This window comes from Amblyomma americanum, chromosome 1 (assembly GCF_052857255.1).
Source record: "Amblyomma americanum isolate KBUSLIRL-KWMA chromosome 1, ASM5285725v1, whole genome shotgun sequence".
NCBI classification, from domain to species: Eukaryota; Metazoa; Arthropoda; class Arachnida; order Ixodida; family Ixodidae; genus Amblyomma; species Amblyomma americanum.
In genome coordinates, this window is record NC_135497.1 from 438291224 (window position 1) to 438307925 (window position 16702).

At 46.5% G+C, this 16702-nt stretch overlaps 1 protein-coding gene across 1 annotated transcript in view; it reads left to right on the forward strand.

Moving 5' to 3' along the window:
• Ctl2 (Choline transporter-like 2) overlaps positions 1 to 16702 on the forward strand; it is a gene marked incomplete in the record, with an annotated part of 162290 nt that overhangs the window by 68359 nt on the left and 77229 nt on the right. Inside the window, 4 exon segments of the mRNA XM_077650539.1 lie at positions 8445 to 8528; positions 9463 to 9575; positions 14156 to 14305; positions 16370 to 16469. Coding sequence (XP_077506665.1) covers positions 8445 to 8528; positions 9463 to 9575; positions 14156 to 14305; positions 16370 to 16469 — 447 coding nt within the window.

Below are 16702 nucleotides of genomic sequence, written 5' to 3' on the forward strand. Positions count from 1 at the left end.
TGTGAATGCGAAGAGTCACAAGGTGTCGGTGCTTCCTTGGACTGTGGCATTTAAGCTGGACATCATGCTGGACATTTATGCTGTGCCACGATCCAAGAAAGTGCTGTCGTTCATGGTTCTTTGCATTCAGAGTTCTTTGAGAAGGAAGGGAATTGCAGCATTGTGTTTTAGGCCGACTCGGGTACTATCCTTGCATAGTCAGTTAGTAGTTTTGACCTCCAGGTTGAAAGATTAAAGAGCTGCCGCGGTGGCTCAGTGGTTACGGCGCTCGGCTGCTGGCCCGAAAGACGCGGGTTCAATCCCGTCCGCGGCGGTCGAATTTCGATGGAGGTGAAATTCTAGAGACCCGCGTACTGTGCGATGTCAGTGCACGTTAAAGAACCCCAGGTGGCCGAAATTTCCAGAGCCTTTCACTACGGCGTCCCTCATAGCCTGAGTTGCTTTGGGACAATAAACCCACATATACCATCAAAAGATTAAAAAAGGCGAGTTTTCCTGGTGGGCAGCTGCAGGGGCACTGAGGTGCAAAAAGAAAGAAGGCAGTTACTGCAGCTGCATTTCCGGAGAAATGCAGCTGGAAAAAGAATATTTCGAGATACTACCTTATGTTTACAAGGGCTTCATCAACTTGAAGAGAGTTGCCGTGAAATTTGGGATTAATGTATTTTCTGCACCTTTAAAGCTGTTAAGGCTTTACACTCTCGCTGATAAAGAATGGGCTAAACCCATATGTGGAACAAGATAGTGAAGTAACAAATTCGTGTGCATTGGACAAACTGGCAGATGTCTGAACGTAAGGTGGAGAGAGCATGGTGCATTTGTCTGAGCACTGCAGGACATGTTTCCTCATTCTGAATCGTACCCATGTTACGGGGTGTGGAAGAGGCAGTGTCCAGCGATTTCTTGGAAGTAGATGAAATACAGAAATGCAATATTGGCGCATGATGCATTACCATCCGTTGACCGTCTGGAAAAAAGATGTAATTTTTTTAAATACCGCATTTCCTGCATGAATGCACTCTCCCCCCCATCAAAAAAAAAAAAAAAAATCTTGTAAAAATCGGGAGCTGTGCTTATTAAGCGAGCTAAAATGTTGAGGAAAATTTCGAAGTGATAAAAACTGGGCTAGAAATTAAGCCTGTAGAATAAACATTTTATCCATTATGGCTCATGTTCTCAGTAAAACAAAATGCACTCCTTAGCACAGTTTCCATGCTCCAGAGTATAGTCAGCAACCTTTATCTTAGACCTGCACAAATAACTCGTGTTGCGGCCTATAATTTTATCCCAGGAGAGCACAACTAGAGCTCACTCGAGCAGAACTCTCAACATTCAGCCCAAAGTTCAACTGCAACAAGTTGCTATGATCATCAATATGGCAAATCGAACAGAGAAATCTTTTGTGACCAGGCGTGATTTCTGTTGGTTCTTGGATTTCTTGCAGAACATTATTTTGGCTATTTGTGCCGTAGGGTGAGGTGTAGTAATCTCGACATTCAACAGTTAGCACTTCATATTATTATATTATTGCGTAAAAAAATTTGAAAGTAAAAAAGGAGGAAAAGAGCGTGAAATAACTAAAGCCACCACATTTATTTATTAGGCAAGGTGGCTCTCGCCGCTGCCCCTATTCAGAGGGGGTGCCAGTAAGATTGGTCCATCAGTCTATCTAGTTGTCTCGGCGTTCAAAAAAGGGTGTGTCCTAGCATTCACTATCATTGTCAGCAGACTGCGTGTCAAAAAAAACAACAAAAAACTTGTGCTTTATGACAGCCAAAGTAGGGCATGCATTCATTATGCAAGCACTTTCATTACGTGACTAGATACAGTATGCGTAGGATCACCTAGCAGTCTTTTTTACCTTGTTGCACTTTCATTATTTTTAATCATCAACATGATCTTTGGTTTTTATTTTACTTGTTATCATGGCTGTTTCTCTGACGATTTGATGCTTTTTGCATGCATGTTTATTGCTCATGGGAGGGGCAAGTTCTGATTTTATTAAATTGTATAAATGTAATGTCTGTCCCACTGCACCTCTTTGTGTCATTTCAGCACTGTATCTATCCATGATTAAAAATACCGTAAGCATGCCATCTATTGTGGTGCATAATGTACCTTGCTTTTACAAACTGTAAAAATTTAATGTTTTCTTTGTGTGGATGATAATCTGAATTTGTGGCAGTTACACATCTGTGCGAGACCTTCTGGGCTTTTCTGTACACTGTATTGTGAAATCATGCTTTCAGCATCATAGCTGCCATCCGGAAGGAGCAGCAAGGTTAAAGTGTGCTTGACTAGCCTGGTTTAGCGGTCGATACAGGGGCACCAATGTAATATCAAGTCTCTGCCTGTGTTCCTGGGACTCACTTCTAATATATCCTGATCAAATTTCCCCTGAGTGAAGCCACATCTTGGGTGACTGGGGTCAGAAGAGGTGTATCATTGTTTTGCTGCAAACTAACGACTGCCTAATTAAATGTTGGTTAATGCATTAAGGGAAGCTGTGAGTTTGTGTGTAGTGTCCTCAACTGGCTGCTTTGCCAGACTGCATTTTAGACAGGCTGTTCTATGCAGGTAAGGATTGGGTTGTACCCAACTTTTATGAGTCAGGTTGGACTCAAGTGCAGCAATTGGGAAAAGCTGGATGTTATGTGTAAACAAATGGCCTCATAGTGTATACTTTTCAGTGCCCATTTGATGTTGAGACATGCTCTTACTGGATTAAGTTTATATGTTAAGTGAGGAATTAGAAATTACTTGTAAACCTTGGCATCTGGGCCAGTGAAAATGTCGACAGCCTTTGTGTTTTGGTGACAGTGCGTTGGGAAGAATGCAGGGTTCTGATACAAATTTTTACGCTGTTCCTACTTTCAGGAAGTATGTAGTTCGGCACGCAAGTATGAAACTTGTGGAAATGGGGTTCTTGCGCTGTGCTGGCATGCTGCACAAAAAAAAAAAAAAAGCTTTGCTTCTCAGCATTGCGCTGTGCTGCTTGGCTTTTACTTGCTCTTGCCTCTTCTGGTTCTCAGCGACAATCATTGGTAATGAAGCAATACGAATGGAAGGGTGAGGGGCACTGACTAAAGTGTGTTGAGGCTCTGACTAGCTGGCTGTGCACTACTTTTGCACAGTGTGATGGTTTTGTTATCTTTAGTTCATGTGGCACTCTGAGTACAGTAGCTGCCTGTCAGCTGTACCTCTGAGATACGGCCTTTGAGAAATGGATGCCTTAAATGTAATTAGGCAAGGCTGCCTTGTTGCTGCACTGTTGTGCATCTTCGAAGTGTCTGAGCTCTTTGCATGAAAACTGGGACCTTTAATACTCCTTCATCTTCTTTCCTGCGTGCTTCAGCTTGGGTGTTTGCCTGCATCGCTGCTGTGATGAGTTTAGAAGGAAGCCAACAGTCTCTGAGGTCATAGGAGGCATGGGGAATATTATTTATTTGTTATTGCAGCCTTTTTTGTTTGTGCGGATGAGAGGAAATTTTAACAGGATGTCCGAGGTCCGCTGATATAGTTGGATGTGGTGGTGTAGAAACACTCAAGGTTAGGCTACAGTTGACATGAATACCTTCAAAAGTAGCGGGCGAGACAGCCGCCACCGTAGCTCAGTTGGCAAAGCACTGTACATGGCATGCGGAGGTCATGGGTTCTGAGGTCATCGGCCGCATGTAATCGTCTTTTCATCTGCTTTCTTCTAAATTTTTTTGTATCTAAAAAGAATTTATGAATTAATTATCCTCATCTGAAAAAAGTAAAAGAGCTGTTGAAGTAATAATAAAGAACGTTTCCTTATGCTTCTCTCGACCTCATATACTGCTGGCTTCTTTCTAAACATATCTTAATGAGCCTTTCAACTCCCCTATTTGTGTCTGCTCATACTGTGATGGGTGTTGTAAGAAGTGTCATAAGAATTGTGCTGATACCAACACTGGCCATAGCAATGTCAGTACTTGAGTGGTACATAGAGACAAATGATAATTTTGAGGGAAGTCCATCTGGTCGGGTGGTGGCCTCATGGCAAAGGGTGAAGCTTCTTTACACAAGGCTCTGTTCACCACGAAAACCAAAGAGCACCTGTTCAGGCCCACAACCGCTCCGATTTTTGTTCTTCATTGGACAGTAGGCTCCTGCAAGGAAGATAAAAGCGTCCCATCAGTGGGCTGAGGGATCATGTACCATGCCGTCAGGCAGCTTTCATATGTTGCCCACTTGTGCAGTGTTCCATTTGTACATTACTGTGAACAAACCAAAGTAGCAATAGTTCACTTTGCTAGCGTAGCTTAAAGGGCCACTGATCACCCTCTGGTCGAAAATATTTTCTACCTCTCTGGTAGCGAGGCATCGTCCCCGGAAGGCGCGGGCGCAAAAATTTTGTGAAAAGACTCGTTAATAGCGTAGTTACAGCCATCGCAATTAAGCTACTTCGCCATGCTCCTCTCCTACTGTTCCCTCCTAGAGATTTTTCTCTCACGCCTTGTCGAGTAGGCTCCGCAAGGGAAATTTGGTCTTCCTTCTCCGATGTTAGCCGGAGGAGTGGTGTCTGGTGGAGTAAGTGGAACCCCGTTGATACGTTTTTCACCGGACCGCGAAAAAAAAACGTAACAGCCGGGAAAACGCAACAGTGAGGAAAGGTCCGAAAATTAATGAAAACAGTGCAGCCTTGCCTTGAAACAATTTATTTCGACATCAAGTGAGCTTAGGTCTTAAAAAAATCGAGAATGGTCGATTACCGTTTTTTCCGCTCGCTGGAAAACACCACGCGTTTCTCGATGGCCTGGAAAGCCGCATTGCTCTCAGCGTCGCTGTGAGGTGCGACGTACCTGCAGAGGAGGTCCAGAGCTGCGACGGCTTTTCCAAAGCTCGGGTCCGCCAACTCCCCGGAATCATGCGGCTCGTGCTGCTCGTCGTCATCACAGTCTGAGGCTTCACTCGCGACCGAGTCTGCAACGATCTCGGCGATACTCTGACACTCGGACGTCACGACAGCAGCATCCACGGCGACGTAGTCGTCATACGTGACTCCCGTGGCACCCAGCGCATTCAAAGCTTCACTCAGCTCTTGATCATGAGAGGCTGCTTCTGTCTCTTCAGCTTCTGTGGCAGTTTCCTCTCCGCCGTCCATGCGAAAGCCACACCGCGCGAAGCAGTGCTGTGCAGTTGACGCGCTCACTGCAGTCCACGCTGAAGCGGCATTCTCTTGTATCTCGGCACGCTTCGAGACGATGCTGTTAAGCGTCGAGGGTGGCAGACCAAGATCCTTGGCGATGTCGACTCTTTTCCGTGCTGGCTGCCTGTCGACTGCATTGAGAACATCCAGCTTTTCCTCGAGGGAAAGCACCTTGCGCTTGCGTGACGCCATCAAAGGACGACAAATCGCTCGCGGTGTTAGCGAGGCCCGACGAGGCGTAGGCAGTGTAGGTGTTGACGGGAGGACACGGACGACTCGGATGGGTTGAACCGCACAAACAAGAAAGACTGGATTAGCGAGGCCTGACGAGGCGTAGGCAGCGTAGCTGTTGACGGAAGGACACGGACGACTCGGATGGGTTGAACCGCACAAACAAGAAAGACTGGATTGCTGCGGGCCCGCGGGTTTTACTCGCTGCGGCTGACGAGGCAGTGGCCATCTAGTGGCAATCTCTCCAACCTGCGTGCGGCTTTTTATGGCCTCCGAGATTACCCACGCGCGTGCAAGGGGGTGATCTCGGAGGGTAGCCAATTCCGTAGCCAAGCCTGGCCAAGACTCGTCAAAATGGCGGTTGGCGCGCGTTGCCCGGCCGGGTTCGGGGTGCCAGGTTGCGACGTATCATGCGGGAACGTTTTCACAGCTACAACGTAACAGCGAGGTTCCCGAATACATTCGACCCTATGGGAGCTATGCCGGGACCGGACGAAAACGACGTAACAGCCGGGAAAACGCAGCAGTGAGGAACGTAACAGTGGGGTTCTACTGTACATCACATGTCTACATCATGGCCCCACTTTGAAAAGAATTCTTTTCTTTCTTTTTCCTATCCTGGATATTTCATAGCAGGAAGGGGGGAGCGGCGGGTCTCCCAACAGCCTCTCTATTTTGCTCCTGGCAGTTCTTACTTGCGTTTTGTCCTTCCTCACCCTAGTCATTTTTGTTTGTTTCAAGCATTTTTTAACCTTGTCCACTCCCTACCCTGCCCTTCCCGGTTGGGTATGCAACAAAACAGCTTGATCCCTGCATTTTCCCGACCTGTGTTCGTCCCCCGCTCCTCCACCGTCAATGCGCATTGCTTGGCGCGTGTGCCTTGGCGGCCTTACTTCGCTGTGCTCACAGTTGTTTTAACGCGACAGCGTTAAGAAGCTTGTGTCACAGAAAAGCCGGCGTCGTCGGCGGCGTTGGCCGTGAGCGAAAAATACCTCCTCCTCCTTGGTCCTCCTCCTCCTTCTCGGAATGTACACCACTGCCCTAACAGATGGCGTGCTACCGCAGCGCCTCCCGCTCGTCTCATTCGGGCAGTGGGGCCATGCGGGCACGCAGGAATCACGCAGTGAGCGGCGAACAACGCAGTGCACATCCAAAACTCGTTCACCACCAAGCTTGCGGCTTGCTGCCCGTTCGTTCGGCATGGAAGCTGTGCTGGCGTTCGTGGCATCGGGTTTGTCAAGAACAATGTGCCAACGAACTACGACTGCAACTAGATTCCCGCGCGTTTCGGCAAGGCCCCTGGCAGCGGTTCTACGTGCTTTGCTGCTCCGCGCGTCTGTTTCACTGTACGTAGCAGAGCGATTTGTCTTAACGGGAAAGGCGTCGCGCCGAATGGGCGATGGCGTTCCTTGGACTCCCTGGCAGTGCTGCAACACGCTGTCACGTTCCACTCTTAAAGGCGTCCTCCAATTTTTTCTGCACTCCGCGCCTTCGATGTTATCTGAGGCTGCTTTGCCTAGGAGACGTTTTTGGCTAGGATCATGGTTCGACTCCAGTCGCTACGTGCACATCCAACGACGAAACAGCGTCTTTGCATTTTCTCTGCACACTGAAGGACTGAGAGACACGATCGGCTCGACCACCTCGACATGTTAGCGAGCGCATCCTTTCATATACCTGTTTGTTTTTGTCAGTGACATACCCAGTTAGCGACTTTCCTTTTCATGACTGTTTTTTTTTGTGCGTGTATGTGTGTGAGAGAGGCCTCCCCGCCGTTTTACGACCGGAGGGGCGGGAGTCGCTTTTGTTCGAAACGCACTGCGAAGCGCGGACCCGGCAACCATCCGGTATTTCTTGGAATTGCACATTTGCACTTCTCCGTAGGTGTTTATGTGTTCTGTGCTTTTGTGTCTTTTCTCTGCTCCTAAACCTCCTGTCTTTCAATGGAGCCGAGAAAAACCAAGGCAGCGGCAGTATTGACAAGGTGGACGAGTGAGAAGCAGTGTGTGTGTGGAGCGGTCGAGTGTGCGAGAGAGGAATAGGCTCTACGACACACGACACAGCACACGCACAGAACACGCTGAAGCATACATGAACTGGCACGAGTAACTAAAAATCTTGTTGGGGGGGGGGGTGCTGTATGCGTGTGCGTAAACGGAAGGCTGTATGGAAAGCGTGCGCGCAACAAGCAGAGAACGCGACCAACTGGCTACGCCCGCCCTTCTCCCGTCAGTCAAAACGCTGCACCAACGGAATGCCTTTCGCGAGGGTCTTCGAGATGACGTCAACTTGAAGGCTCGGGAGCCAGAGTAAAGATAAGGAGGTTGGCTTCTTGAAGGAAAGAGCGGACGGGCTTTGATTTGAATTTTTACTGCTTTTCGGGGTGCGCATGGCTCTAGTATTTTGCAGAGGCTATCTTCGATGTCTCATCTATGCACTAGGCTTGTTTGTCTAAAATGCCCAAACCCCTCGTCAGTGGCCCTTTAACAAACTGGCTTGGCATAGCTTGCTAGCTAACCAACTAGCCAACTGAAACAGTTCTCAGTTTGGTGCTCTGTACAGTACTGTATTTTGTTTGAAGTGTCAGCATGATAGTGGGGCCTAGATATGTGCTTCCCTTTATTTATTACATTCTGCATGAGGCAAGGTTTTGGTCATTGCATGCTTTTCTCATCCACCATTTTCAAATGGATCTCTTTCAACATACATTTATTTTTCAAGCATCCAGACTGTGTCTTGTACACATGTGGTTTGCTCAAAGTGCACCACATAAGTTTGGTGGCTGGTAGCAGCTTTCCTGCAAACTTGTCTGGTAAGCTTGGCTGGTCCTTTCTTTGCTGTCGTTTTAAACGGTGCCTAGTCACTGTTGGTTTTAGTGCTAACCTTTACTTTTTGCTTTTATTACATGGAACTGCATTCTATCATTTGCTTTCTTAATTTGGGATGACTGTGCAGTTCCATAGAAATTGGCATTTAATTGTTTCATGTTGTCGTCTCCTGTGCACTGCAATAGCACACTTCTGCCGCATTTCTCATGCAGGATCCTTGCAGGCCTTTCCAGTGCCAAGGATGCTGGTGAGCTTGCCTTCCAAGACTTCAAGACTGCGTGGCCTCACATGCTTATGTGAGTAACACAGGGGTGCCATTTGTCTTGCTTTTTTCTGTTGTTCTGGGGCAAACGCTTTTAGAGCCATTTTCGCTGTGCTTGATCGAGCTGGAGGAAACCACTCATGTAGTTTCCTTTTCAAGAATGGTGGGGCTGAGTTTGCCTTTTTACCGTCGAGGCCTCATGGCTTTTGCCCAGCCTACGACTTTGTGGCTGAGGCTTCCTGTCTCCATCTTAAGGTTTCTTTAACAGTAACCGTTGACTAGGCTTTTTAGTAATTCTGTTGCACTTACCAACCCTCATGGTACATCATGAATCGTTCTCATGTTCATAACTTTTAGGCCGTTCACCCTTCCATTGTTTCTATAACACCTTTAGAAGATTCGGCCCACAGCGCATGTCATGGACCTGAGTTGACCACTAACCATGAGTTCGCTGCTTTTTGGCCCAAAATGCCCTTGCACCAGCAGTATTAATTATCATCAATGATAAAGTTTTGGCAAAAAAATTTGAGTTCAGTTTAAGTGTCCTCATATGTGAAAAGTATCCAAGTAAGCATCACAGTAATCAAAGTAAAAGATAATGCTCTGCTAGGAAGAAAAGATGTTTTTGTACTGCTTCACAAAATTGATTTTCTGATGTCAACAAATTGCCTGTGGGGAGTTATTGGCTGCTTGCTGCCCAGCATCCTTTGTATTGGCAGTTCTCAGTTTTCATCTGACTGGATTTGATCCCGTGCATGGCATGCACCGGGGTTCTTCTCTGCTGAAGTAGAGATGGCTAAATCTAGCATTGCAGTGCAAAGACAAAAGGGCAAACAGGTTTAGCTACTTGCAGGTAATGTCAGTGAGTGGTGTGCACTAACACCATGGCATGATGGGTGGTGCTTGCTTTTTTTTGTTTGCTGTGGTGGCCTTGCTCACGGTGTGGGTGTTCTGTGTGCTGCGCGCAGAGGCCTGCTGTGTGCCATGTTGATAGCATTCCTGTGGATTGCCCTTATGCGCTGGCTGGCAGCCATCATGGTCTGGCTGAGCATCCTCTGCCTGGTGGTGCTGTTCTCTTTTGGTGAGTGCCAGACCAGCATAGGTGGTCCATGTGAGGTTCATGGGGTGGCATGAAGGAAAGTATGGGTCGGTCACTAGAGCATATAATGCAAGCAACACTGGCACTGTAAAAGGGCTTGTAAAGGCATCAAAAACTACTGGCTGTGAACTCCAGTGTTTCTTGCATTGTGTTTTCTGCATAAAATATGCCTGCAAGTGGTTATTACTCATTTTGCTATGAGTGTACCATGCCATGATGAAGTTTGTTTTTCTTTCAAAAGCACAAGTGACACTCACTGCACTAGTTTAGCGGTTATGACACTCCACTGCTTTCAGCAAGTTATTAGGTTCCAATCTGGCAGCAGTGGCCATTTTTCAGCAGTGGCAAAATGCTAAAATGTCTGCCTACCAAGGTGTTGGTTGTGCATCACAATATGCCAGGTGGCGGTCTTTTATCAGTCCGGAGCCTTCCACTACAGCATACCTCGCAACCCACGGTGTTGCTTTGCTTTGGTATGTGCAAGATTCTTTGCCGGAAGCACGAGTGTTATCTGAGGAAGTTACCATATTTACACACTTAATCTGCTCCCTCGCGTAATTTGTGCACCCCTAACTTGTGCAAAATACATGCATAAATACGGTAATTTGGCTGCAACAGTAATTTGGTAATTTGGAGGAGTATTTCCTCGCACAATAAATTCATGCGCTATTTTTGCTCTTGAAACAAATCTTCTTTCTATGATGTTACACATACACTACCATTTTTGTTGTCCAAGCATCTGTATGGGTAGTGCATAGCCAGGAGCCATTTCTGCATTGACAAGGTATGTGTGCACTCTGGTCAGTGCACTTCAAGTATGAGGCACACGAGTGTTGAAATCATCTGATCTTTCCTACGACGCACGAGAAATGTAGCTGCTGTGATTTGTCGGAGATGTTTCTAGACGCATGGTATGGCGATGCAAGTGGCACGTCATCTCACACAGGCTGTGCGCAGGACCGCTATCACATGGAAGTTTTGCCACCATGCTGCAGTGCCTCAGTGTGGTTAACTTGTCTATGTACCTGGTATTCACGCTGAAAAGCACTACTCAAATGTTATCACAATGCTCGCCTGTTGCTTAAGAGCAAGTTTAGGGTGTGCCCAGGCTAGGCATACTTCCTGCCATGGTGCACTGCTTGTCAATATGCTGGACGGCATATTGGCAAGCAGTGCATCATGCTTTGCATTGGAGGTGCTGGGGCAATCAGCTATTTTGAAACTAGCCCCCACTTATCATAAGAGGTCTGATACTGTTACCAATTTACCACCAATGTAAAAATCTCTTATTAAAATGAGGGAATAAATGCAGGCTGGTTTCCACAATGCCTTCAGCGAGGAAGCTAGTGAACAAGCAGGCTACTGTGAGCTGCCTCACACTTGACAGCAGCGTGTTGCATGCGTGGGAGCTGTTCCTTGCCATCAGCCAAGCCATCTTTGCGGCCGGTCATGAACTGTATTTCATTGTAATACTGTCGCGTGGTTGTTGCGATAGGCATGGACGCTCATGCAGACATGGAAGGAGGGCTTGCAGCAGAATTTAGTCGAGCTGTTTAGTGGGCCAAGCAAAAACAGAGAACAACTTGGAGGGGGTGATAGCAAAAGTTGCACCCAATGGCCATCGGAATTGAAGAGCACAGAGCTCTTGGTAGCACTTTGTTCAAAGATGACTACGAAGTTCCTGAAGATAGTGTGCCTGCAATGCTGTGAACAATCCTGAACATTGTAGATCCTGATGTGCGGGATCGTGATCTTTCTAGAATGACCTGGTCCTGTCTAACTAGCATTTGATAACTTACAGTAAAGAGAGAGAGAGAGAAAGACAAACGGAAAGGTAGGGGGGTTAACTAGGCAGCGCCCGGTATGCTACCCTACATGTGGGAAGGGGAACGGAGGGAGGAGATAGAAAGGGGAGAGAGCAAAGGGAGATGATACAACTCCACATGTTCGTTGGCCATTATTTGCAGGGTACACAGGGCACACACAGATAGTTCACAACCTTGCACTCAGTCCAACTTACAATAAAATACCAACTAGCCTACCCACATAGTAGCTCTTTTGTAACTAGCCTCACATGTCGGAAGTGGTGGGGCCGTGTGCCGCCGGCAATTAACAAAGCATACTGGAAGAAGAAACTTAAAAAGCTTTGCGGCAATATGCACGTCTTCACCTTAATTCTGATACAAATTTTTTTATACTAATGAGGAGCTGTACCTGATTCAGATTTTTTTATAGCAGTGATGATTCGTATCAAATGCAATTTCTGTTCTACCAGCCTGGTTCATTATCCCTGTTTTGACCATTTCATATTTTTGCCAGTTCAGTAAAAACTCGTTAATTCAAACCCTTGTACTTTGAAAATCCGAATAATTCGAACTGCTGGCACGGTCCGGGCTAACACCCGTGCAAGTCTATGGCGTCACACGTTTGCTAATTCGGATGCTATAGGCCTCGGCCCAGTTCATTCGAACGGGCTCCAGAAGGGGGGCCGTGTCCAGGTATAACCGGCACAGCAAGCGATTGTCCAAATAACCATGCTGAAGCCTGAATACAGTCGCCAACCAATTTTTTGGACTCTACAGGAACTGGAAAATGGTCTGAATAATCAGTCCAAAAAATCAGTGAACTTCAAAAAATAACTTTTCTGCAAAAAACCGGATTTCAAAATTGTGAAATTTGTTATTCCCAGTGTTCTATTTGCAGGCGATAATATTAGGCTGTATCTGAGCCATAGTCATACTTTTGTTTTGTCCGCACCATCTCATGTCACAATACCAGACAGCGTGACGAAGCTGAAAGTCGCGCTGTGAGCACACGTGAAGCAAGAATGGTCAGTTTGCATGGGCAGCGACACTCGTGGTGGCAGAGAGGCAACTGATGGGAAGATGCGGGCTGAAGCTAGCGCCTCTGAATGCACCCCCACTGCTTATCTGCTGCCCTGCTCCGTGGGTTGCATTGCCCAAGCTGCAGCAGACGCTTCAGCTGTCCCGTTTTCAGCAGGATCACAGGCTTTGTGTAGGCCATCTTGATGGCAACAGAGCGCATGCTATTACCTATCTCTAATGGCAACAATGAAGAACAAATAGCCAAGCCTATCCGAGCCAGTCCGTCCGATTCATTCCGGCGCCTTTCATGGCGGCAGTGATCTGGTTAGTTGTGACAGAAATGCCCGCTAGTGTCTATATGAGGCCTAAATAATGAACTTTCGGTTGATAAACTATCTCCTCAGTATTGTTGGCATCTGTTTTAGTCCGAAAAATCGAACTTTTGGGTTCCACAAAATCCGAAATATCGGTCGTGAAAATGTACACGTTCCTATGAGGCGTGCGATGGTTTCTCAGTGAAGTGCGGAGTATCACGTGAGTCTGAATTATTGGAGTCCGAAAAATCTGTCTGCTACTGTACCATGCTGCAGAGTCACTTGCACACCTCTGACATGCGGGCAGCGGCAGGTGTGATGATGAACAGAAGGCTCTGTCTCCAGGAACGGACACACTGCAGTTTCAGTTTCGCTTTTCTGAGCGTCGTGCTTCAGCCAGCCAACCGAGCCGAGCTGTGCGTCATTTCAGGCACAGATTGGCGCGTCTCACTAGACTTTTCTATCCCATATTTTTTTTTCTCCCTGCTTCAGTGGAGCTGAGTGTTTCCATCTGTGTGGTTCTTCCGCTCTTTCAGTGGGCCGAAACTGCGCACTCATCGCATGCAATGCTGCTACTTGTGAGGTGTGTGAAGTAGTAGCGATGGAGCTCCACCACTAAGAATAGTCATTGTCACGCTGTTCTCACTTCCGAAGCAAACAACCATTGCCCAGTCTTTTGGGAATAAATTTGCGGTGATTCAAAAGGTTTTTGTTAGTTTTTCAGGTTCATTCGATAATTTGGATAAGTTGAACAATTTTTGCGGTCCCTTAAAGTATGAATTAACGAGCTTTTACTGTATATTAATGGGTGTAATGAACGCATTCATGACAGATTTCTGGGGGAAAAATGCGCTCAGTATGCGAGCAACTTTGGTACTTTCCAGTTTCTGCAGTGCCTTGTAGCTGCGAGTTGTGTGCACCCAACAGTGAGTGCAGCCACACCATGGAGGCCATACCTAGCTGCAGTGGCTGGACACACACGTGCGGTCTTGACCTTTCATATCTCAGTTGCATACTTTTTTTGCATGGCTCGTGTAGGTCTGGGTGGCTCATGACAGCATCTGTTGTTGTCGAGGTAGTGAAAAGCATGCAAAATAAGACAGAGTCGTGGGATTGCACTAGTGAATGAGGAAATATTTAGAGAGACTAGTAAAAGAGACGCATCAGTTGGCATGGTGGCCAGCTGGGCAGTGACATGACTTAGTTGTATTGTGGAAATTTTCTGGAAACAATGTGCACCACAGTAATGCTTGTGGCAACATTACCTCAGCATTACTGTTTCGCATAGGGAAAGCTGTGATGGTTGGTAGTGCTGCTGCATGAAGTTCAGGTGGAATGAAGGGATCACCTTTCCAGGCTGTTCTCATTAGCCCGGTGTGCGTTCATCGTGGGCTCACCTTGTGGTACTTCTTCTCTCCGACAGGTTCCTACTACAGCTTCAGCAAGTATGTGGAGCTGCGCAACAGCTCAGACACTGGTAGCGAGAGCCTCATCAAGCAGTTTGACGTGACTGTCTCCTTCACCCAGAACCTGCGTGCTTACTCAGCCAACAAGACCACCTGGCTGGTCCTGGGTGAGTTCTTGTGCCCCGCTGCAGTTTTATCTAGAGGTGGTGCTGGACAGCTGTGCCGCAGCACTTGTGTTAGGTTCAGAGCAAGTTCCTATGCCTGTCCCCATATGGTGGGTTCATGAACTGGTGCACTGAGTATACTGTGTGGTCTTGCATGTGCAACGCAGTCATTCATTCCAGTGCATGATGTATTTTGGCATCTCTTGAGTCCAGTCCTGCAAGCACAGTTATGAACGCATCATTTATAAAAGACTGCGTTAACCAAACAAGCTGCCGCTCAATGAAGCGTGAGGAAGTGTTGGTGTATTGTAAAGCTCAAATTGCAGCCTAGAAATGATGCACTTGCCTAATGCTTTTAGGAGAATCCTCCAAGGCAGAGTAGGTTTAAATTGAGGGGAGTAATTTACTCATTAGCATCCACATTAGTACACATTAGTACAGAGTACATCCGCATTAGTACAGAGGAAATCTGCAGTTTTTTTTAGAACCTTTGCAATTGAAAAGAAGTTTATTCTGCCCCGGACAGCTTGTCATCCTAGGTTTCAGCCCTGGGCCGGAGGAAATTTTTCTTCTCCTGTAAAGGTTCTGAAAAAGCCATGTACCTTTCCGCTGTAGCTGTCTGGCTGAGCTCAGGCTGATGCTGATGAGTAGTTACTCCCTTGACAGAAATTAGGTGCTGTGACTGAGCTAAGATATCCTTACATTTACATTTGTGAGGTATTTCTTATTTATTCAAAAATACTTCATGTACACCAGAAAACTTTCAAGGATCAAGGAAGTAACTCTCTGCCATCTGCGTATAAGCCTCACACACCTTACACCAGCTTTCTATTGGCAAAAAAAGACAAACCTGTTTGTGAAAAATGTGGAGATGAACTAACATTTTATACTCATGCACAAAAGTCTAAAAACTAAGAAAAAAGTATTGTACCCAGTTTTATTATGAATGCATTCCTTTTCATCCAACACTGCTCATAGGAGATTATGCAATTGTTAACATATCTTCTGTTTTTATTTTTTTAAAAGAAGCAGGTGTTCTTGAAAAACTGTAAACCTTGATCCACTGGTCCCCTTCATTATGCCATACACCTCAGCCACTTTCTCGCTCCTGAGAAAAAGGCTGAGGTCTTTATTTGATTTGTTGGGAGCCTCGAGATCCTTGCCCAGCTAAGGATGGTCACCTGACCCTCTTCAAAGCTTTCACAAGTGGCCATTTTTAAAATGTCTTTCCTTCATTATCATTGTCACCAAAGTAATGTTTTAGGTCTTCTACACCACCGATCACCTTTTCCCATCTTTATAAAATTCTGCAGAAGACTTCTCCTTTACCTTGTGCTCGGCGCATGGTGGCCTTGGCTGCCTGTGTGCCATTAAACCAAACACCAAACCAAGTCAGAAATACTTCAGAGTCGCTTGATCCCAAGCAGGAGTGGGCACAAAGAAAAAAGTACACCAGAGGGAAAGGAACTCTCACTTCCTGGTGAAGGTCGCATGACCTGATTTTTGTGCGCAACCAGGTTAGTGTTGGAACTCATGTGCAAAGCTTAAAGATCAGCTTTATAATTTGCAACTTTGTATAACAGAGTTTCATGGGAACATTCGAAATGACAGAGACCATTCTTGATATGAAAGGCTCCCTCCCCGAAGCATCTTTGTCTTTATCATTGAAAATGCCTTATCAGTGGGGTGTGCCTTGCTGGATAAATCTTTTTAATTCTTTTTTGTGTAGTTCCTTCAATTCGAATTCTCTTTTTGTTTTCCCTTGACTTGCACCTGGAAGAGTGTTGCTTCATTTACGAGTGCCACTTTTCAGAGTTGGTCATTTCCTGTGACAGACTGATAGCGTGCTCACCACTTGGAGGCGCAGTGTTTTGTGAAAGGGCAGTGTCGGATGTTTTTGCGTTTTCTTCAGTTGTATGTGCAGATCAGTGGACATGCGTTCGCCTCATGAGACCAGGTTTTGGATTAGGCATGTGCAGTTTTCGACAAGTAGTGGTGTCTGCCTTGAAGCCCACCCAAGTGCTGGTGTTGAGCGGAGGCTCCGCCTCCCTTTGGTGTTTGGTGCAGGCATTGTGTCGGCTGTGATCCTGATTGTGCTGCTGCTTCTGCTCATCTTCCTGCGGAAGCGCATTGTGATTGCCATTGCCCTCATCAAGGAAGCGAGCAGGTGAGTGCGCCAGCCTGTTTTAACATGTATGGGTCCTGTGGCTGGCTCTCATCTCACTTTTCCTGGGAGTCAGTCATCCTGCAGCACAGCATCCCAGGTGTGCTACACGTGCAGGTTATCGAGCTTTTACTGTAGTTCCAAGTGAAAGGTGTGGATTTCTTGTTACAGATCAAAATATTGAACAAGTCTGAATTTTGAAGTTCAGAAAATTTTTGGCAACTTTGTGCAGGGAT